At 39.3% G+C, this 23,545-nt stretch overlaps 3 protein-coding genes across 8 annotated transcripts in view; 1 reads left to right on the top strand and 2 right to left on the bottom strand.

The window, feature by feature from the left end:
* Ncapg (non-SMC condensin I complex subunit G) overlaps positions 1–11,268 on the bottom strand; it is a 28,094-nt gene extending 16,826 nt beyond the window's left edge. Inside the window, exons 1-9 of one of the 2 annotated variants that reach the window (XM_070013099.1) lie at positions 11,196–11,268; positions 9,318–9,521; positions 8,110–8,338; positions 6,089–6,234; positions 5,749–5,833; positions 3,944–4,136; positions 3,342–3,491; positions 2,445–2,585; positions 320–443 (exon numbers count right to left, since the gene is read on the bottom strand). In XM_070013099.1, the coding sequence (XP_069869200.1) occupies positions 320–443; positions 2,445–2,585; positions 3,342–3,491; positions 3,944–4,136; positions 5,749–5,833; positions 6,089–6,234; positions 8,110–8,338; positions 9,318–9,467 (1,218 nt within the window). In that variant the 5' untranslated portion in view covers positions 9,468–9,521; positions 11,196–11,268. Of the gene's footprint in view, positions 1–319; positions 444–2,444; positions 2,586–3,341; positions 3,492–3,943; positions 4,137–5,748; positions 5,834–6,088; positions 6,235–8,109; positions 8,339–9,317; positions 9,522–10,879; positions 11,050–11,195 lie in introns of those variants that run through there. The other variant, XM_070013098.1, reaches the window with a different exon arrangement.
* A 17-nt stretch (positions 11,269–11,285) lies between these two features.
* Positions 11,286–22,027, top strand: Dcaf16 (DDB1 and CUL4 associated factor 16). Of its 5 annotated transcripts, none has more exons than XM_070013103.1 (4): positions 11,286–11,389; positions 12,243–12,353; positions 18,198–18,306; positions 18,632–22,027. In XM_070013103.1, exon 4 carries the CDS (start codon positions 19,222–19,224, stop codon positions 19,870–19,872), a length of 651 nt encoding a protein of 216 aa, XP_069869204.1. In that variant the 5' UTR covers positions 11,286–11,389; positions 12,243–12,353; positions 18,198–18,306; positions 18,632–19,221; the 3' UTR covers positions 19,873–22,027. The 5 variants fall into 5 exon arrangements, with proteins under 5 accessions (XP_069869204.1, XP_069869202.1, XP_069869201.1 ...); XM_070013102.1 differs by lacking the exon at positions 11,286–11,389 and adding an exon at positions 11,715–11,950; XM_070013101.1 differs by lacking the exon at positions 12,243–12,353 and having other exon boundaries at positions 11,290–11,389; positions 18,617–22,027.
* On the bottom strand, positions 11,711–17,478 carry LOC138820657 (large ribosomal subunit protein eL39-like). The gene is made up of 2 exons (XM_070012398.1): positions 17,326–17,478; positions 11,711–11,791 (listed from the first exon to the last, which is right to left on the bottom strand). Exons 1-2 carry the CDS (start codon positions 17,476–17,478, stop codon positions 11,711–11,713), a joined length of 234 nt encoding a protein of 77 aa, XP_069868499.1.
* Positions 22,028–23,545: the final 1,518 nt, after the last annotated feature.

The following is a 23,545-nucleotide window of genomic DNA, read 5'->3' on the forward strand; positions in this document are numbered from 1 at the left end:
GAAAAACAAAAGGTAATTCATTGTTCCTTTACAGATGAATACAAAAGGCTAAATAACTTATCAGAAGTCAATGCAGACAGAATGAGACATAAACCAGCTCTCAGCACACAGTGCCCAGAGTCTCATGGGCAAACCTCTATCCTACCAGTCACTCCTTCCATATCAGGTTGTAGATACCTGATATAGACCTGTTTGTAGGCACATGTGAGAAGGAAAACACTTTTTAAATGTATGTGTATACAAATACCCCACAGAGAGAGGTATCTGGTTTACAAATGTCATACACCTCCTATCTTTATCAAGGAGGAAAAGCACTTACAATCTGTGTCCTCTTACTGTCATCTGTGATGATGTGGAGTAACCTTTCAACAAGCAAAGAAACCAGGGATATTGGCGTTGTGGGTAGTGTCAGAGTCTCCTGCAAAATAGCCACCAGTCGTTTCCTGTGGGCAAAAAAAGCCTTTTATTTAACTTATTTAATATCACTCTGCACACATACATTCCACCTCTAACATTTCTCTTACTCTATAGACTTTTGTCTTGGGTTTTTTTAATTTCTGTTTCTTTATGTCTCATATTTGTGTGTCATTACAAGTAGAAAAATCCCTAAGTACAGAGTTTTGTGTGTGTATGGTCCTAGGGTTGTCCCTGAGCTTTTTTGCTCATTAGCACTCTACCACTTTAGACACAGCTACACTTCCGGCTTTTGGGGTAGTTAATTGGAGATAAGAATCTCACAGGCTTTTCTGTCTTCTGGCTTTCCCATGATCCTCAGATTTTAACCTCCTGAGTAGACAGAATTACAGGTGTGAGCCAACAGCACTCAGCCCTCTGTACAGTGTTGGAGCAAAAAATTAATTTTGTTTTTTAAAAAAGTATATATTATACCCTCAGATATTTAGTAAATCAACATGAAAAAACAGCAAAATAACAGAGAAGAATCAACCAACAATAGTAGTACTTGGCTTCTCTGAAATAAGAGATTTTTAAGAAAAACACTGATACTATCCATTTATTGTGAAGAAATTGTACTATGATCATGTGTCTATGCATAAACACACAAATACTGTCATGTGCCATAGAATTCTTCAGGTAGCCTAGCATAATAGTGTTACACCTATAATCCCAGTACTCGGGAGGCTAAGGCCAGACAGCTGATTTGAAAGGCAGCCTGGGCTACATACTAGGTTCCAGGTTAGCCTGGGCTATAGGGCAAGACCTTGTCTCAAGAAACAAAAAATTACATTTCAGTCAATGACAGGCTGCACATAACACTGGTCCTATGAGAACGTTATGGACCTAAGACACCATAGTCATAGAGATGTTGAAGTTCGATGCATTACTCTGGTGATACAGGTATAAAACAAACCTACTGCATTGCCATACCTATCAAAGCAAAGCATATACACTAAGTCACAGTACTTAATAATGATAAATGACTGCTATTGCTTTATGTGATACTCTTTTTCTGGTGGGGAGAGTGGGGAACAGAACTGGGGTTTTCACTCAGCTTCATAATTGCTAGGCAGGTATTCTAATACTTGAGCTACATCACCGGCCCTGTTTGCTCTGGTTTTTATTTTCTTTGGCAGTAACTAAGGGCTCTGTGCTTCTTAGGCAGCCACTTTTACCATGAGCTACACCTCAGTGGTTACTTTTGAACTATGGTCACACTTCCTACCTAGGCATCAGAGTCACATCATAGTGAGGAGAATGGGCCCAGCCTCTGCATCCAGCCCTTTTGCTGAGAAGAGATCTCTCAAACTTTCCTGCCTGCGCTGGCTTCAAACCATGATCCAACCTCAGCCGCCCAAATAGATAGGATTACAATGTGAGCCACCAGCACCTGGCCCTAGCTGCTCTATTTTTACAACAATGTTTCACATTTTGTCTAGGCCAGCTTGGCAAACTATTTCTGCTGGGATGACAGATGGGCACCATCTCGCCTAGGTTCATCTGTTGAGATGAGGTCTTTGGAACATTTTGTGTAAGCTGTTCTTGAACTGCATTCTTCCCTATCTCCACCTCCCAAAATTATAGATATGATGCAAGCGCACTTAGCGCTATTCTCTTTATCTTTAGAATATACTACTTCTACTTATTAAAGTTTATTACAAAAAAAAAAAAAGCATAATACCTTGGCAGCAGTCTCAGGTCATGTTTATAATCTCTTGATTGTACCAAGAGGTCACAACCTGGCCCACCCTATCTAGGCTTGTGAATGCATACACACCAGCAAAATCACCTAACAACACATTTCTAGGATTCCTCAACCCATGACCTGTCATTAAGTGACACATGATTGTGTGTGTGTGTGTGTATGCTATAAAAGGAAGCAGAAGCACTTTAGAATGTTACAGTAAATCCATTTAACTACACTGTAGCAAGACTGTATTTTTAAGACTAAAGAATAAATTAGAACAAGCATTAACGTTTAGACATACCGTCCTCCTTCTTCACTAGTATCCAAAGACTTGATCATTAGAATCAACTGCTGACCAATGAACTCCCTTGTCATCAAGTTTCCAATGTATGAAAAATCATTTCTCTGTTCCTCGTCAACTGCTGGAATGCTCTGGATATAACTAAAACAAACGGAATTAATAAAGTAGAATGTGTTATCAAATAACAAGTAAGAGTTAATTCCCACCAATCAGAAAAGGGTCTTCTTCAGTTTATATTAGTCCAAATACTACATATTTATATCTTGTAATAAGTTGATAATATTGTAATAAACTTTAGCAAATATTTGGAAATTGTACTTATATTAATAATTCAAGTTTTCTCTTGAAAATATTCAAAAGATCCTTTACTTATCTCTGAAATGTATGACTATTTCAATGTGTCAATGTGTCTTGCAGTCTTCTGTATTTCTTGTCTAAAAATCCAATTAGTCATAAAGGTCTAATCTTTCCTCATGGCAAATCATGATCATTCTTTTCTTTGAAATGATAGTACTACTACTAATTTACACATTGTGTTCCGCTGCTTGAGTACTAGCATGGCGGGGTGAGTCACTGTGACAGGGCTGGTATGATCAGCCAAGAACCTAAAACACTTACTACTTGGCACACAGAAACAGTTCAACAAATTTCAAAAAGTAGCATATCAACATTATCAAGTTGATGGAGAAATGAGGGAACTAGCATACGCACAGTGATGGAAGCCACTGACTTAGTGCTTTTGGGCACTGTAAGCACCACAGAATCCTTTAGGAACATTCAGTGCACCATCTGCACCAACAGTGCCTGTAAATAATTTCCAGCTGGGCATGACCATGAACAAGAGACCTGAGAGACCAACGCACACGGCAAGTAGTGAAAACAAAAGAGAAAAAGTACCTCAGTAAATACTCTGCATATACTACAGTCTCTGGCAAGATCTGCTCTAAAAACTCTTCGCCTTCATCTCCTTTTGATTTCAAATAATCGCAGAGGGCACGCCAATATAAAGCAATTTCAGGAGTTAATGTTTCCACAGGGATCAATTTCCTTCGTTTAAAAGGAAGAGAATAAGAGAAAACATGATCTTATATCCCGTTAAAAAGGGGAACAAGAATGAAAATAAGCACATTTGATTTAGAAATACCAGTGTTTTAATTATAGCCATTAGCTACACAAAAGGGAGTGGGAAGGAAAAAAAAGGAAAGTACTTAAAACCAAAAGAAGAGAAAAAAGGGAAAAATTCAAATGATCAAACACAATAAGGGCACATGGTTTTCTCACAGCAGGCTAATGTAGAAATCAAAAGGGGAAAGGGAGAGAATACAACTAATGTAGACAATGTATGATAAAGTACCAAGTTCTTAAACCAAGGTTAGAAACACAAGGGAAAAGTAAAGAAAAGGGGGACAGATCAGAGGTACTGATAGAATCTGAAGGAAAAACTGATTTTAATTGGAAATCATCAGCAGTAAAATTCCAATAATGAACCCTTTATGTACCTGTCATCATTATTTTTACAGATCTCCACAAGTTCAGTGAGAGGAGTCACTACAAATAAAGCATTGAGAACAGAGACTGCCACTTCAGAAGAATTTTCTACATCCAACCTATGAAGCAGCTCCAAGATATTTCCTTCAGTGAAGCGTAACCAGCCTTGGAGAAGATGCTTCTGCATGGCTTGCTTCACAGCATCTGTGGAGAGTTATTTGCAAATACATAAACAAAAGCTCCCCCTAGCTGTTATTTCCTATATTTCATCTGTTCTAATTTTATTAGATCAATGTTATTATAACGTTGAAACTTATAATACAAATAGAGATTACAGTGAGAACAAAGCACACTAAAGGTAATAAAAACACAAGAAACAACACTACAAGTCCTGATGATGCTTACTTCCAACATGAATGGATCAGGTTCAGTACTAAATGAATGCCTAACCTCTACCAGACTACAAAAAGTCTGCATTCCCTCCTGCCTGGACTTAATGGGCATCAGAATACATAGTATTTATCTCACTTGTTGCCTGACTTCACTTATTGTAAGAATGCTATTTACAGTAGTAAATTACAGCAAACAGATATCACTGAACAGATGTTATTCTTAGGCCTTCAGACCATCCTAGTCATTAGAGTTTCAAACTCAAGTTATCTTTTTTCTTTTTCTTCTTACTACAGCAAAATGAGCCATCTTTGCCTTTTCATGGAAGATAAAACTTGAAAAAACATCATTATGTCATGCAGATTCTCTAGGTTAACAGAAAAGGGCATCAGAAGATTATACTGGTCTCACACTTCTTATTTCTGATGCCCAGAAAACATTTATGTTAAGGTACATACACACAAGGATAGTTTTTGTTTGTTTTTGGTGTTAGTCATTGGGCTTGAACCTAGGGCCTGGGCACTAACCCTGAGCAATTTCTGCTCAAGGCTAGTGCTCTACCACTTGAGGCACAGCTCCACTTTCAGCTTTTTGGGTGGTTAACTGGAGATTAAAATCTCACAAACTTTCCTGCAGGGGCTGGTTTAGAATTGTGATCCTCAGATCTCAGCCTCCTGAATATAACTAAGATTACAGGAGTGCACCACCGGCAACTTTTGTTTTTAAGGAAGAAAAAAGGCTAAAAGAGATGGTCTTACTTCTGACATTAACTCACTCTACAGGATTAAGAACAGCTCCTCTCCATCAAACACCGGCAGGCTGAAAGAATTCCTGTTCCTTGAAGATAACCAAGACTGGGGCTGGGAAGGTGGCTCAGTGGTAGAGTGCTTGCCTTGCATGCATAAGGCCCTGGGTTTGATTCCTCAGCACCACATAAGCAGAAAAAGCCAGAAGTGGCACTGTGGCTCAAGTGGTAGAGCACTAGCCTTGAGCTGAAGAGCTAAGGGACAGTGCCTAGGCCCAGAGTTCAGGCCTCACACAGACAAAAAAAAAAGATAACCAAGACCTTTAACCAAATGAAATATTTTTATATGTTATACACCAAGACAAATTTTATTAAGTTTATGGGAATGATAGCGTTACTCAGTCTCATTTATGGTATGATACTGTTTCCTAAACCTTATTAACTCTGACTTCAAAAGTCTACCTTAGGGCTGGGAATGTGGTGGTAGAGTGCTTACCTAGCATGCATGAAGCCTTGGGTTTGGTTCCTCAATACCACATATACAGAAAAAGCCAGAAGTGGTGCTGTGGCACAAGTGCTAGAGTACTAGCCTTAAGCAAAAGAAACTCAAGGACAATGGCTAGGCCCTGAATTCAAGCCCCAGGACTGGCCAAAAAGAAAAAAGAAAAAAATCTACTTTACCTGATCTGTCATTGAGACCCTGTTGAAGGAGCATTACTCTCTGAGCAATGGACATCGCTCTCATATGAACTTTTTCAGCTAAAACCTTAAAAAGACAATGAAATGGGGTCATTTACCTCAACTCAATGTATAGAATTCTTACTGAGTAACATAGCAATCATTTTAGAAAATTAACTAGAGTCTCCAAAGAATTTTCTGTAAACATATTTAATACAATAGAATTCTATCTAAATTACCTACTGTCTCCAAATAATCTACATTGCACAAATCACTATGTGCTAAGTAATTTTCACAAGTACCTTAAGAAAACATGGCTATATAAGGAATTGGACTTTCGTACCTGATAAGCCAACTTCCTGACAGTCTCTTTCACATCTTTGGTGCGCTCTACAATCTTTGACAAAGTCTTGGCTGATGGTGCGATACATGATAACACTGCCCTCCTAACTTCTGGATTCAAATCATTTTCAATCAAAGTAGTATATGCTAAAAGTAAAGTAATACAGTTTAATACCACAGAAATACCTTAATAATAGCCATAAAATAACTCATTCTGGCATTTTTTGATGTTTCAAAATAATAAAGACAAGATACTTCTAGTCTTACACATCTGCCTTCGAATCAAAATTTTTTCTACCAAGTTCCCTTTCAAGAACAGAATAAAGTATCAGTAAATTGACCAGAAAGGAAGACTAAAACTGTCACAACTCTGAAAGCCACAAGAAACTTTATTTTTTATTTACTTTTATTCTTTTGGTGCTGTCCTGGGGCTTGAACTCAGGGCCTGGGTGCTCAGTGCCCTAGCACTTGAGCCACAGCTCCACTTCCAACCTTTTTTGGTGATGAATTATAGGTAAGTCTCATGGACTATACTGCCGGGGCAGGTTTTGAATTGTGGTCCTCAGATCTTAGCCCCTCAGTAACTAGGATTACAGGGATAAGCTACTGGCCAGCACCCAGCTGAGAAAGTTTATTTTCTCCAGATCTGTTATAGTTATAAGGATCTATTATTTTGATTTGGGGAAGAGAAAGTTTGTACTCAAAGCCTCTTTCTGAGAGCCTCATACATCTCATGATTTCACCGAAGAGTTATACTGAGGTGATACCTTATATCATCCATCATAGTTGTCCAAGTACACTCTGTGATGTTCCCAGAACAAAATTTACCTAATGACATATTTCTCAAAATGTAAACTAATTCCTTAAGCAAGGTATGATGACTATATAACCTGCTGCTAAATATACGCGAAGAAAGGTAACCCTGGGATGTACTGTGTATACCATCAGATTCTAGAAGCAGTCATATTAAACACAGGAAAGGATAGGAACCAATGAACAATGTTATAACCTCTTACTAATTTTAATTGATACATCACTCTGTGGATTTACCTGTACCTAATCTAATAAAGGCAAAGCCCTATATACATAACAATTCTACATTTACGCAAAATCCTACAAAAGCCATTTAACTTGTGCACCAAGAAAATTCCAAACACTATTTTTCAAAGCAAATTATCTAGATATAACTAGAGAGCCTTCTAATTTTAAAAACAATAGACTGTTGGCTGGGAAAACTAAGTTTATTCCTGTAATCCTAGATACTTGGGATGTGGAGATCTTGGGGATCATGATTCAAAACCAGCTGAGAACTCATCACTACCAATGAGCTGGATGTGATGGTACATGCCTGTGATCTCAACTACGCAGGAAAACACAGGTATGAGTATTATAGGCTAAGAAAAGCTGGGTTAAAAAGACACTATTTGAAAAATAACTACAGCAAAAAAGGGCTGCCTCAATCTGATAGAAAATCAAGCTAGCTAGGGCAAAGCCCTAAGTTCAAAAACTGCCAAAATATAGTAATAATATAATGATAGTAATAATGGTAAACAGTTAACAATGAGATAACATAGCAAAAACTATGGATGAATGCTAGAATTAGAAATTTTTTTGAGAAAAAGTCAGAAAAATATAGTATGATTCACATGAAATTATAGGCAAAACATTAACATTTAGATGGATGTGTGATTAGGGAACTTAATTAAAACTTAAGAAAAAAGAGAATTAACCCAGTATTGATTATATTTACCTCTGAGTGAGACAGAGAGAGAAAAAGAGAGAGAACCAAAGCAGACATCAGAAGTCCTGATAATAATTTACTTTTTAAGTTATTAGGAAGTTATAATGTGAGTATTCTTCTACCTTAAATATATGTATGTGTATATATATATACATATATATATATACACACACACACATATACACATAATACATTTATATATATATATATATTTAATAACAACTGCTGAGGAGGAATTAACAAAACCAGGACTGAAACAATTATTGGAACACCACACATACCATTAACCACTGGGCACTCATCATCCTTGGGATCCTGGAGGCGAGAAAGAGCCAAAACTGCCTGTATTCTCACATTTGGAATCTTATCTTTCGATCTAATAAGCATAGCTTCCATAATTTTATCAAACAAATCATCATCGATCTGGGCATTTTCTGGCATACTTCCCAGAAGCTTGTTTATGAGTTGGCATACTCTAAACCTGACCGCGTTGCTGTTTGCTTCATGAGACTACACAAAACAAAGCAAATGTTATTCCTAATTACACATCATTCCTAAATAATCAAGACCATTTTAATGCTCTATGTTGAGATTTCAAAAAGTAACAACAGTGATCCACACTTGCAGAGACATTACAATGTCTATACAACTTTTACACAGCCTTCATCTGGAAAAAAAAAAAAGTACACTCTTTGTACAAATTCATACTTCATTTCTTTTGTATTTGGTGCTGGTCCTGGAGATTAAACGTAGGGCCTAGGCACTGTCACTGAGCTTTTTTTGCTCAAGGCTAGTGTTCTGCCATTTGTGCCACAGCTCTACTTCCAGTTTTTTTGGTGGTTAGGAATCTCATGGACTTTCTAGGCCCAGCAGGCTTCAAATGGCAATCCTCAGATCTCAGCCTCCTGAATAGCTAGGATTACAGGCATGAGCCACTGGTGCCCAGCCATATTTTACTTCTAAAACAGAAAACTCATTTAAAGGAAAGAAGGGAAAAATAGCCTCTGAGGAGGGTACTAGCAGAAGGGGCTGAGTTAACAAGGAGGATGAAAGAGGATGGATATAGTCCAAATAGCTCACTTGAAACTATGAAAATACTGTAAAACCTGTTGATACTGTTCTGGGAAAATGAGGGAAGAGGGAAAGGAAGTGTGATACAGGGAGAGAGATTGATGCAATATATTTATGAAAATAAAACAGTGAAATCCCCCCTGCACAATTTATATAAATAAGCTTTTTTTAAAAAGAAAAAAAAAAGAAAACTCACTTAAAGCAAACACCTATGACAAATTATTTAAACAGGTCACTAAAATTTTAATGATAGCTATTGTTTAAAAGCACAGTCTTTTTAATCTTAATGACAGTTAAGATTTCCTATAAGAGACTTGTTTACAGATTTTTCCCCCATCGCGAGATATTTTATTGTCTAAAATACACAATCTCTGTGGCAAAGTTTTCTACAATACATCCTCAAAATCCTAGCTTTTACCTTTAACAGGAAAGTAAACAAGTAATTTAAAATGCCATCATCTTCCTCTTCTTCATCATTGTTGGTATCCAATTGGTGAAATGAAGTGACAAACTTGGCTGCAAATTCTATCACACGCTCCACAGCTGGTTCACGTTTATAGACCACCATGGCATATTTCAGGTAATGAACAAACTCTTCATGAAAAACTGTTTTATTATCCACCTGAAAGGCAAAAGAAACTCCTCATAAACTACACTGATTAAAAACCATTCCCAACATTCCCTTAATACTGCTGAAAACACTGAGCAGAAAAAGGCCTAGCAACCTAAAATCTGTAGTAAAGTCTCAATTATCCTAACTAGCAAGAAGGATAAAACTACACAAACTTCACTCCAGTTTACAATCTGCACCTCCCAGAGAGTAAACAACATCAATTTTAACAGCAGAATGATTTGTTTTCAAAACCCTGCAATTCTCAATATATTACCAGTTTCATAGGCCTACTGCCCCCAAACTACTTTTGGTATATACCTTTCCCATCTCCCTGTATCCTCCAAGCTTTGCTATATTTACTTAACAATTTACTAAAAATTTATTATCTTGAAATAGCCATGTAAAGGAATTTCAATTCAACATGACAATTTATGAGTATAATGCAGCCTAATCAATTTCTCTTGGCTTTTAAATTAATACATCCCCTCCCATCCCCCAATTACACAGTATCTACACGATCAGGAAGAGTAGGAGCCTAAAGATTAATTTGACATTGGGTAACTGGATTCAACTGATTCAGGAATTTAACTGGAAGGTGGGCTTTTCTGTTGTAAGCAGAGATCCCTTCAGGATATAATCTGTGGACTAAGGATTAACTGTCCACACCAGCTGGGAGCCCCAGGGATGGGTAGCATTAGTGCAGAAAAGCAAAGGAGGAACCCAGTGTGGCTGGTGATCCGGTCGTTCACCTGGGCTCTGGAGACCTTGGGCAAGTCTCCTGAGAATGGTAAAGCTCACTTCACTCTGAATTAAGTGTCAACCACGAACAAGGAGAAAAGACTGAGTGGTCATAAAAGCCAGGAGGTCTGGGTGTCAGTGGCTCACTCCTGTAATCCTAGCTACTTAGGAGGCTGCGATCTGAGGATCGGGGTACAAAACCAGCCTGGGCAAAAAAGTCCGTGAGACCCTTTTCTCCAATTTAATCACCAAGAAGCCATAAGTAGTAGAGTGGCCAGCCTCAAGCACCAAAACTCAGGGCAGGAGCTGAGTTCAAGTCCCAGGAACACTCTCTCTCTCTCTCTCTCTCTCTCTCTCTCTCTCTCTCTCTCTCTGGGGCAGCAACAGGGATCTGAGTTCAAGACTGCCCACACACACACACACACACACTCAGGGGCAGCAACAGGGATCTGAGTTCAAGTCCCAGGTCTGCCACATAGGCGCGCGCGCGCACACACACACACACACACACACACACACACACACACACACACACACGCACACGCACGCACGCACGCACACGCCAAGAGAGGCCCGGGGACGGCCGGCGGAGGAGCGGGGCGCCGAGGTGAGGCCGCGGGGAGGTTGACCTTGCCGTAAGTGCGGCTCAGAGCCACCACCAGCTTCGCCTGGTTCTGGTGCGGCTGCTGCGCCAGCTGAAAAGCCTCCTTGATGGGCAGCATCCTCTTCTCGGCTCCCATGGCGGCGGAACGACAGAACCCCAGCAAGGCCGCGGCGCCCCGCAGTCGGCCCAATCCCTCCCCACCCCAAACAACGCAGCCTCGGAGCGTCCGGGGGCGTGGTTACCGCCAGAGCGTTCAAAAAAGTCCCGCGGGAAGATGACACCTCGCGAGACTACCGCGAGAGCGGGGTCCACCCACGATCCAACCCCGCGCGTGCGCTTACAGGCGCGTTCGCCAGGTTTCCGGGCAGCTTCTGAGAGGGGCGGGGTGAGCGTCGACCTCGCCGGAAGTCGCGTCGTCAGGGAGACGGAGCGGAGCAGCCGCGCGACCTTCGGGATCCGACGGAGCTGGGGCCGCCCCGTGGGGCCTTGCCGTGCGCCGGGGCGCGAGGCGGGGAGGCTGGAAAGATCCTCCACGGTGAGAGCCGGGAGTCCGCCGCGGGCGTCAGTCTCCGCTCCGGCTGGAGGGGCGTGCGGGGAGGCCGGGCCGCGCGAGGGGCCCCGGCGGAGGAGCGGGACTTGGCGGCCCCGGGCAAGCCTCGGGTCCGGGCTGGGGGAGCGACCCGCCCGGGCTCCGCCGCGGGCCCGCCAGGCCCGACGACGCCACCGCGCCCAGGAGAGCGCGGAGCAGGCTCCGGGCCTCGGGTCGCGGTGAAGATGCGCGAGGGCCGGACCCGCGTCTTCCATCCGGGAACCCGAGCCTTCAACCTTTGGGGGGAGGGGGGCGGCGGGAGGAATCTCAAAAGAAGAACCCCCCGTCTCGGGTAGGGCCAAAGTATGACACCTCCAAGGAGACGTCACTGTCGGGTAGCTCTGAGAGCTGTCCGTTAAAAGAGAGGAAGAGTAACTGGCGTCACTCCGCTCACGGGGAGACTTCCTGACCAGACCACCTTTCTGTACCCCTCCCTGGCCTCCCCACCAGTCCAGCAGTGGAAGCCCCATCCGAACTCCTCCTCCTCCTTCCTCGTATCTCCGTAGGGTAAATAGAAGCTGCCATCTTCTGACCCTTCAGTTTCGCGTCTGTATGGGGGCTGTTGAGCACTTTTTTGGTAACCCAACCAGAGAACCAAGGCAAATAGGTGGAAGGCAGCTATTTTCCCCCCCCAACACTGCCACCCCCACTTCCCAGTGGGTATGGAACTTAAGCTGTCTACACCTTACACCACTTCAAATTTTATCGCCCCCATTTTTCTTAACTTTTAAACATTGAATTAAATTTGTTTTTCACCGCCCAATTTTTTATTTTGTTTTTGTTTTTTTTTTTTTGTCAGTCATGGGACTTGAACTCTGGGCCTGGGCACTGTCCCACAGTTCTTCAGCTGAAGACAAGCTCTCTATCACTTGAGACACAGCACCACTGTTTTTCTGGTGGTTTATTGGAGGTAAGGGTCTCACAGGCTTTCCTGCCCGGGCTGGCTTTGAACCAGAATGCTCAGATCTCCGCCTCCTGAGTAGCTAGGATTACAGGCCTGAGCCACCAGCGCCCGGATCACCCAAATTTTTTATGTTAACAACATAAGCATTTATGAATAATCAGAAATGCAACTGGCTTTTTTCAGTCACATTGGTCTTCAGCTTTATTCATATTAGCACCAAAGGCAGACAGTGGTTCTAAGCACTTCATTTAGTCTTTACAGTACCTGCAAAGAAACTTCAATCTTTCAAGATGAGAAAACTGAGGCACAGGCAGGATGAATACTATTCTGTTATATGAATGCCATACATTCTCCTGCTTCATATTCTGACTTCCTGAAACTTTGTAGGCCTACAAATGATAGTTAAAATGATGAATGCAGAAGAATTTGAGTTGCCTGTAATTTTGAAATTACCAAGATACCTGATTTCAGAAAAGACAAAGGTATTCCAAGTTAATCAGCCAGAGCTAAAATACAGAGGCCTTCAAATACAACGAATATACTAATAACATTTGTAATCTCACTATAGCTAAAATGGTAAAATGCCTGGTAAACTGGTAGAAAAACAGAAAGGGCAGTAATTTTTTTAATCGAATGTATCCAAAATCATTTTTAATTGCCTATGTGAATTGTTAATGAGATAATCTACATTCTTTTTTGTCATGAAGTCTTTGCTATTATTTCACACTAACAACGCTCCCAAGTGTTGAGGGCATCCAACACTAATAATGGAAACATTCTGTACTTTGAGAGCCACTGTAAATACCATTTCTTTTTAAGGTGAAGTCAACTGAAAACTGAAAATGAGAACAAATGAGTATTTGTTGTCGCTTTTCCTATTTCATGGGCTTTAGTTAGTTGCTCCACTTACCTTTTGGGTGCTTACCACCACTGTTGCTTTTCTGGTAGTTTCTGGTAGTTCTTCTTTACAGTATTTTATTTTTTAATTGTTTATTTTTGTAGTACAGACTCAGAATTAGCTTCACAGCACTGACCTGTGATCCCAGCCCTTTCAGTACTATTGGATTTATCTCCTACTTACAGGACTACATTCATTCCCTTTTGTCAGTTAACTCAAGGATAAGGAATCTGACCACCAGAGGTCAGTCTTAACTATGTTTTGATTCATTTTTTTTTTCAACTATGAATGGCATAATTCTTTAATGTTTTTGAACATTATAATCTGAAAAAACTTTACAATGCTGTACTAAACACAAGCATAGTTTTACTGTTGAAAAACTTACACATTTGTTTGATTTTTCTCTTTGCTTTTCCAATCCCCTGCTCCATCCTCCCAGTGTACTGAGAATTGAACTGAGTCTTACAGTTAATGAACATCCTTCTTTTGTCTTTTCTTTTTGAAGGTTAGTCTCCTCCACTTTTCTGGGGCAGGCCTCAAATTACCAATCCTCCTATCATTGAGTCCTCAGTACCTGGGATTCTATGTTAGCATTTTACATAACTCTCAACTTGCTTTTATAGTGTTGTGGGAAGGAAGAACAAAAATTTCCAACTATGAGAATAAATGTTCCCCATGCTTGATAAGCTCAGTCTAGAAAATAACAAAACTAATAAGACTATTATAAGACTATTAAGTTCTAAAATTTCAAATCAGTCATTCTTGACAGGCAAATTTTGCAAGGAATTACGTAAGATAAAGGGTTAATTTAGTTTTGATCTGGAAAAATGTGTACATGAGAAATAAAGAAATATTTATGGGCTCACTATGATGTGTCTAGAATTTATGCCTTCAAATAGGCTTTTTCTGTCTTAGTGCTGATTGTTATGTTTCAAATGTCACTATAACTGGTGTAGTTAATTAGTAATCTTGCAAATGTAATGTGAGATTAAAGCAATGTATAAGATGACAATACACTTAAAAGCCAGTTCCTTCTGTCTCAATAAAATAAGGACATGTGGTATTTGGCAGATTAAGAAACATTGCAAGTAAGCTAAGCTTAAAAGTACTTACATTCGGGGCTGGGAAGGTGGCTCAGTGGTAGAGCGCTTGCCTTGCATGCCTGAGGTCCTGGGTTCAATTCCTCAGCACCACATAAGCAAAAAGAAAAAAGCCGGAGGTGGCGCTGTGGCTCAAGTGGTACAGTGCTAGCCTTGAGCTGAAGAGCTGAGGGACAGTGCTCAGGCCCAGAGTTCAGGCCCCACGACCGGACCCCCCCAAAAAAAAAAGTACTTACGTTCATGTTTCTTAAGGTTACATGCAATTTCTTTTTTTTTTTTATTGTAACAGCATCAACTTAGTTGATCCTACTACTTTGGGACAGTTGGGGGCGGATTGAACCTACGGCCTGGGCAGCTTTTGTGCACAAGGCTAGTCCTCTACCACTTTGAGTCATAGCACCATTTCTGGCTTTTTAGTAGTTAATTAAAGATGAGAATCTCATGGACTTTCCTGCCTGGCTTTGTACTGTGATCCCTAGGTCTTAGCCTCCTTAGTAGTTAGGATTAAAGACCTTAACTGCCAAGGCCCAGCTCATGTTGGTCCTACTTTTAAAAATCATTTTGTTTTGTTAACTACACTACAAATCACCAAAGTATAATTTGGGAATTTTCTACATCCCTGGAATAAAGCAGAGCATGCCTAAGTCGTGATTTACTACAGATCTTAGTAATTCATTAATTCTTTCAAATACATTTACTGATCTCATAATTTGTATCAGACACTATTGGGAACTGAAGTATATAAAAAAGAAGAAGAAAAAAGAGAATTCATTAGAAGAGAAATACTAACCAGAAGCCATACCGTGTGACCATGCTAACACACCGATTTTCTTAATATATAGCTGTTCACTAACATCAATTTTGGAAACTACCCTTTTAGGATGGCATTAATAAGATGTTAATATTATTTCTTGCTATTTTATTTTCATTTAGAACTATGCCCTTAAAGTCCATCCATGTTGTGCTTTCTATGCTCTTTACCTGACCTCATTGCCAGTGATAGAAACCTAGAGTTTTTTTAACTCCTTATCATGGGTGAAGCTGAAGAATATATCCTAGTATATTTGTCATGGGAGAATTTCTTTTTTGTATGTCCAGAAAAATAATTACTGTGAAAATTAACTATTTGACTGCTAGATTGCTTTTCAGAGTTATACTCCAGTATGCAATCCCACCAGCAGTGCCAGTTTGTAAAGAAAACTCACCAACATTTGCCATTTTCTTTTTTTTTCTAATTTTTACTAAACTGGTAGCATAATGTGATCTTATGGTTAATATCTCTGGATATTCTCTTTAAAGTATTTTTGTCTGTATGTCTAAATCTCATGCCCCACTGGGCTTCATTGCTCACAGCTAGAGCTCTACCACTTGAACCATTCCTCCAGCCTGGCTTTTTACTAGTTAACCAGAGATGGATTCCTATGGACTTTCCTGCCTAGGCTGGTTTTAAACCTTGATCATTTAAGTCTCAGCTTTCTGAGTAGCTAGAATTATAGATGTGACAGTACTTTCTTTCTTTCTTTTGGTCATACTCGGGTTTAAACCCAGGGCCTCACATTTGATTTGCTTGTTTGCTGGGCTGATGCCTTACCATCTGAGCCACACCTCCTTCCCTTACTCATTTTCTTATTAAAATTGTCTTTTTTGTTGAGTTAGGAATCAAACCAAGGGGCTATCTACTGCTAATCAATATATTCCTTAGCTGCATCCCCAGCACATGAAATTATTTTTGTTTAAAAAGATTGGTTTGTAGTTAACTTTGTCTTTAATGTTTTTAGTTCAGTCTGAAAAGTTTTGCTTTTGATGTGATTAAATTGTTTATTGACTCTCTGATGTATGCTTTTTTAAAAAAAAATTCCAAAGTCTTTCTTGGCCTCAAACATAGAGATGTTCTCCTGAATAATACTTGACTAACCATATAATGTTATCATCCCTCTTTAGGTCTGTAAGTTTTATTCCTGACATTATATAGGTGTAGGGTTTTACTTTGCTTCATTATGAGTCAGCTGCATCTGCATCTATCTATTTATCTATCTATCTATCTATCTATCTATCTATTATGAGTCAGCTGCATCTGCATCTATCTATCTATCTATCTATCTATCTATCTATCTATCTATATGCTAAATTCATCCACTCATATATACTAAATTCATCCACTCCCCATTGATTTATGTGCCAGCCTTACATTATGTCTCTGTGTCTGAGATTTGTTCTGTTCAGTGGGATGATTTGTTTATTTTTGTATTCCACCCTTATTTTTATTTTTGACTTTCATAACAGCTTGAAGGACATTAGATATCCTAATGCATGCTGATCTGTTTAACTGTTGGTTTGGCTATATGTATAAATCTTATTCATTCCATATAAATGCTAAAGTTCACTTATGGAGTAAACTTTAAATTTAGAACTACATTTGTAAATTTAGACAAAGTTGATACCTGAATAATACTTGTTTGTTCCATCAAAGAGTATATAGATGTTGCCTATTATTGATATATACCTATATCCTTAAAGATGTGTGTGGGGTTTTTTTTTTTTAGTATTCCTGGTATGGAAATTAAGAGTGTAAATTAATTATTTAGTCCTTTCACTTCCAGTTCTTACACCTGTCATGTATAATACTGACTAGGATTTTCAGTGCCATGTCAAGCCAGTGTTAATCATCATGATCATGGTCACCTTAACTATTTTTATTTATTTATTTTTTTTTGTCTTTTCTTTTTTGGTACTGGGGATCGAACCCAGGACGTTGCACTTGCTAGGCAAGCGCTTTGCCACTGAGCTACATCCCAGCCCTTATTTTTAATTTTTTGATTCAAATGTAATGTTTATTACATGCTTATTACTGTGCCCATTATTAAAATAACCAAAGAAAAATCAGTTTTAAAAATACCCAACTGTCATTCCAGGCAGTATTGATGTTTCAGCTTCACTGGTTCATGGTAGAGCATAAATATGTGGGCATCTGAAGAATTGCCATACAGACCCAGGTTCTCCTCCAGTGTCTTCTCTTGGAGTTGTACCTGATTTTGTTACCAGTTTTCATCCGAATCCACTGGGGAATGGGGCGATTTTGCTTTTGTTTCTTGGCCAGAAACCGCTTGATTCTGAAAGTCTTGTGAGAAGCCATGAAGAGTAGCTCAGGAAGGCACAGTAACCATGATGGTAAACAAAAGCTGAAAGAGCTTAGCTATTTTTAAAGGGAATATATTTAATCTTACTTGCTTTTAATTTAGGTAGATTAACTTTACCAAGTTAAGAAAGACCTTTTTTTCTAGTTTTAAAGGCTAATTTTTTGAAACGTGGGTCAATAAGGGATTACGAAGTTTTATATTCAGCTGATAAAGTTGAATTTTTCTTTCATTTTAGAAATGTATAAATTTTCCAAATTTGAGTTGCTGGTATAAACTCCAATTGATTGTAACATTTTCTTTGCTATACTCTGAATTCTTGTGATACCCATATTTTTTGCAAGTAAAATGAAGTGAACCTGCATTTATGTGATTTGTCTCTAGTTTTAAATATTTGTTATTCTCTTAAAAAGAATTGATCAGCCGGGCGCTGGTGGCTCACGCCTGTAATCCTAGCTACTCAGGAGGCTGAGATCTGAGGATCGCGGTTCAAAGCCAGCCCGGGCAAGAAAGACCATGAGACTCCTATCTCCAATAAACCACCAGAAAACCGGAAGTGGCGCTGTAGCTCAAGTGGTAGAGCGCTCGCCTTGAGCTGAAGAGCTGAGGGACAGCGCCCAGGCCCAGAGTTCAAGCCCCACGACCGCCAAACAAAACAAAAAAAAGAATTGATCATTTTTTTTAAGTTGGATTTTGTTTTTGTTTTTTCCTTTAACAGCTTCTTCATATAATTACCACGTCTGAAATCCCAGCAAGAGTCCCAACAGCTAGCAGCTCTCCTACCAGGACAACTACCCTAAAACAGTTATCAACAAACACATCTAAAGGTAAAAATAATGTTTGGAGTTTGGGGCACAAAGGTTCAGCTTTTCAGAAGCTACTTTCAGGTGCCAACTACACCCTTAAAAACTGACTTAGTAATGTCCCAACAAATTAAAATAGACAGAGATTCCTTCTAAGAACCACTCCCAATTTTCTGTTGGGAGTGGTATTAGAATCTAAGAATCTTAAGCCTCTGTAAGATAGAGGGAAAAATCTGTAAAGTTTTTTGCTCAGCATACATATTCTTGGGAGCCTTGAGGTTAGATGAGCAATATAATTACCTAATGTTTCTTGCATTTAATACCATATCTCTAGTTTTCTCATTCACAGATTAAAGGCTATCTTTCCAGATAGTCCATCTACTGAATCACTGGTTTCCAAGAACATTAGCATCTCCTGTGGGAAACATGAGATTCTTGCACACCAGATGTTCTTGACAACTCATCTGGTCATACCCTCTGCATGAAAGCTCTTTTACCAGTCGGCAACCAAGGTGACTTCTGAGCTTCTTTCATACCCAGTAGATACAGAATCACTGCCAGAGTGCACACATGTGTTCACAATACCAGAACTGAGACTCCACTAAGAGAATCAGCTTGCCTAAATGAGGACCCCCCTCCTCTTGGGTAACCAGGTTTGAAGGAGATACTCTGACCTGTGCCACTGGTAAGTGACTACCACTATTACACACTGAACTGGTCCTGAAGACTAAGATGTCTTCTTCATAAGTGAAGAATAAAGAACATAATCTTGAAGAACTGTGCAAGTGGTGTGGGAGAGGCACACTGTGTATACAATAGACTGAGAAGTAGACAAACTTGGTGAAAAGGTTTTTCTTCTCATATTCTTATTAGCCAGTGTTATTCAATAATCTATTTTGCTTGTTGTTATTTTCTGTGTCCTTACTCTGTGTAATTCTAATGGGTCCCAGAATTCCCTCTCCTGATCGCTTATCAGAATCAGAAAGTGAGGAGGAAGATAACATTAGCTACCTAGATGAGAGTTCTGGAGAAGAGTGGGATTCCTCTGAAGAAGAAGACCCTATGGTGCCCAACCTAACACCTCTTGAGAGTCTTGCCTGGCAGGTTAAGTGCCTTTTGAAGTATTCTACAACTTGGAAGCCTCTAAATCCTAATTCCTGGCTATATCATGCAAAACTCTTGGATCCAAGCACCCCAGTCCATATACTTCGAGAGATAGGTCTGAGACTTTCCCATTGTTCCCACTGTGTCCCCAGACTGGAACCAATTCCTGAATGGCCCCCTCTGGCCTCTTGCGGAGTCCCACCTTTCCAGAAGCCCCTAACCAGTCCCAGTCGGCTCTCAAGAGATCATGCCACCCTAAATGGAGCATTGCAGTTTGCCACCAAACAATTAAGTCGAACATTGAGTAGAGCTACTCCCATCCCTGAATACTTAAAACAGATTCCTAATTCTTGTGTTTCTGGTTGTTGCTGTGGCTGGCTAACTAAAACAGTTAAGGAAACAACTCGTACTGAGCCCATCAACACCACTTACTCTTACACTGACTTCCAAAAGGCGGTTAACAAACTTCTGACTGCATCATTGTGAGGATCAGTATTTGCTCCAGCATCTGATTAAGAAAGGAGTACAGTTGAGAAACTCATACCTACTCAATAAAACTGTGCCATACCTTGACAAGCTAAAGTGCTACTAAGTATTGAATCACTCAAGAGTCCTGTACTTCCGCTAAAGAAAATGTTTATTATGTATATGTCATCTAACAAACCCTGTGGATAAAATGACAAGAATTAGTCGAAAAGATTATATTTTGCCAGGCACCAGTGGCTCATGCTTGTAATCTCATAACTACTCAGTAGGCTGAGATCTGAGGCTTACAGTTAAAGGCTAGCCAGGGCAGGAAGTCATGAGAGTCTTAACTCCAATTAACCACATAAAAAGCCAGACTAAAGCTGTGGTTCAAATGATAAAACACCAGCTGTGAGCAAAAACACTTGACAGTGCTCAGTCCTTTGAGTTCAAGCCTCTGTATAAGCATCCTAAATAGATGTTATATTTTAAAGGTTAGTTACACATTCTTCATATCCTATAGTTACCCTGCCCCAATTTATTCTGTCTGTCTGAATCTACTTTAACTAGGTACCAGATTATAAATGGGAAGAAAAAAGTAGGTCAGCAGTGCTTTTGTTATACAAGCACCAGAACAGCCTTGGAAAGATAGAACTCAACCATTGTCTAGAAGTTGGTTATTCACAATAAAATTTTACTTACACAGTCTTCTCATTTATTTCTAGGGATGTAATTGAAGTAAGTTGAATAATTGCACAAAGGAAAATGGAATTTAGATGTGTCTCCAAGCTTATATAGATATACCTATATGATACACCCTTTAGGGTTCCTGTTTTTTGTGAGGAGTGAAATTTCAAACCCAGGATATACCCTACTCCAAATATATTCCCTATCATTGTCTTCACCATCTTGTCTCTGGCATAATTTGCCCTTAAGATCAAGAGACTTCTGTTATATTGAAAATGTGTTTCTTGAATCATAACATCCAACCTTTTTTAGGGAGCAAATAGAGTACATTCCAAAACAATGAAGATCAAGACAGAACTTAAGTTTTCAGAATTAACTGCTAAAGGATTAAAATACCTGTATGTCATTTTTTTGGAGCAGAAGTCTATGCACTTTCCACATCACTACAAACATTTCAGGTACCCTTCTAATTTCATAAAACCTTTCTATATATCTGAAGTTTTAGTAGCAGCATTGTTTTTCTAAGTAGAATAGATAGTTTTTCTTTGGATGAACAAGGAAGAGTGTATGCCCTTGTAAAAGTCTTGCTATGTTCAAGTGGATCAAAGGTAAAAATTAACATACATAAAATGAAATGCATGAGACTATTAAATCTTTGCATACTGTGCAATAGAGAGAAAAACCTTTGGGTGAGAGGAATCAGATTATTAAAAGTATATCACAGATTATTAAAAGTATTATCACAAGTGAGTGCTGGTGGCTCATGCCTGTAATCTTAGCTGCTCAGAGGCTAAGGTCTGAAGATCATGTCTGAAGCCAGACCAGGCAGGAAGGATCTTCAGTTAAGCACTAAAAAAGGCAGAAGTGGAACTGTGGCTCAAGTGGTAGAGCATTACCCTTGAACAAAAAAAGCTCAAGAGGTCGTGCCCAGGCCCTAATTCAAACCCCAGGACCGGTGTAAAAAAAAGAATAGAATACGTGTTCTTTATTTTATTTTTGCTTATTTTTCATAATGATTCTTGAAAGATAGAATCCTAAAATTGAAGCAATGATAGAATCACAAATTTTGTAAACGTACAGCAAATTTAAAGGGAGCAAAGAATTTATATGAGTATTTCTGCTGAGCCTTAGTTGTCCTGTTATAAGGAAAAAGGAGGATATTGTAGTAGTTAGAATAAAAAGGTATTAGTAAAAATTACTGATTTGAAACTTTATACTGTTAATGTAACAGAATGAATGTATCATAAATGTCCTATGTAGATAATGTGTGAATTAGTTTTAAAAATGTTAAAAGAACCTGTTTTTTTTCCTAAGGGGAGGAGGTGGAAGGACATATGAAAGAGGCCAGAAAATTAAAATATGTTGATGTTTATGTATCCATTTGTCTGTGTGTATATAAAAGTGCCTTGCTCATGAATACATTTTTGCTATTGACTCAGAAAGGAAGCCTTTCCCCAGCTTGGCAGCTGAATAAACCAGTAGCTTTATATATGTTGAACAGAGTATGCTCATTTGTCCTCAACAAATTAAATAGATCTTCTTTACTAAAGGCAAAGTCAACATTCACTAAGTACTGAATACAACTCGTATGTATACATCTGTATTTGTACAATGTCTGTGAATCATACTGGCATCTTTAGAAAAGAAACACACTTAAAGGACAAAATTATATCATATTTAGTGACAACCCAAATTTAAACCTATTGAAATAATCCAAGGTTGCATGAAAAGATGAGCCCCTGATAAGCCTTAAACCTTGTTTGCCAGAGACTTGGGTTTAGGGATGATGTTGCCATTTTCACATTCTTCCTATCTAGGCCTCTGATTAAAAAGTCACCATAATTAGGATAAAGGAAAAAGAATTTAATGGGAGAGAGCAGGGGAAAGAGTGATATTGTCCAAAAAGAAATGTACTCTTTAACTGACTTAAATAACTAACCCATCTGTATACTGCCTTTATAATTGTAAGAAAAAAATATAAAGAAATAAAAAATTTATTCCCTATTTCTAAGAAAGAGAGTCCAGAGGAATAAAGAGGATTTGTAGGCCAGTAATTTAAAGGTGGTTTTCTCAATGTCTACAGGTGGTTTTCTTAATGCAGATAGCCGTTTTGTTGAAGCAGTCCAGATATCTTGAGCCTAGAAGAAGGCCATGATCGTACTGTTTTTGGTCCATTGTGGAACCTGAACTCTGGGCCTGGGCACTGGCCCTCAGCTCTTCAGCTCAAGGCTAGTACTCTACCACTTGAGCCACAGCTTCACTTCCAGCTTTTTCTGCTTATGTGGTACTGAGGAATCAAACCCAGGGCCTCATGCATGCAAAGCAAGCACTCTAGCACTGAGTCAGTCACCTTCCCAGCCCCGTAATCATGACTTTTAATTCCATCTACTTCATAAGGAGAGAAAAGAAAAGAGGTACGTGGCCAGAGTAGAACAGATAAAGTAGATCTTCTCCAGAGTATTTTTTGCTAGAGCTCCTATCACACCCACCTAAAGAACTTTCTATATGATGAAAACAGTATTGAAATGTTAGAATAGGTTATTAGAGCAAATAAGGTCCCTAGACACTTAGGCCTTGGTAAGGCATAAGTTGTCTTACATGTTCTAATAAAATGGCTTTCTGCTTTTGGCTTCAGTTACAGTACATTCCCAGCCCTGGGAATAAAAAAAATTATATGGAGTACTACACAGAAGAAATAAAATTTAAATATAATGGATCCATATGCATTAGCCCAGTCTGAGGCAAGAAGATGGTGAGTTTGAGGCCATCATAGGCTACACAGGCCCTGTCATATGGAGGGCACACTCCAAGTAAGGCCTTCAAAGGATAGCTCAAGAAATAGGTAAAACTTGCTAGTAATTTGTATGTAGCTTAAGTTATCTCTGCTAATTTCACAAGTAGCACACAAAGAGTATAGAAAGTAGATAGAACTCTCAGACCTTATGACCTAAAAGCAAATTAACACATACTGACTGACATATTTGTCTACCAGTGGGCAGTGTCTACT

The sequence above is a fragment of the Dipodomys merriami genome, unplaced genomic scaffold (genome assembly GCF_024711535.1).
Source record: "Dipodomys merriami isolate MVZ:Mamm:240054 unplaced genomic scaffold, mDipMer1.0.p SCAF_9, whole genome shotgun sequence".
Classification (NCBI taxonomy): domain Eukaryota; kingdom Metazoa; phylum Chordata; class Mammalia; order Rodentia; family Heteromyidae; genus Dipodomys; species Dipodomys merriami.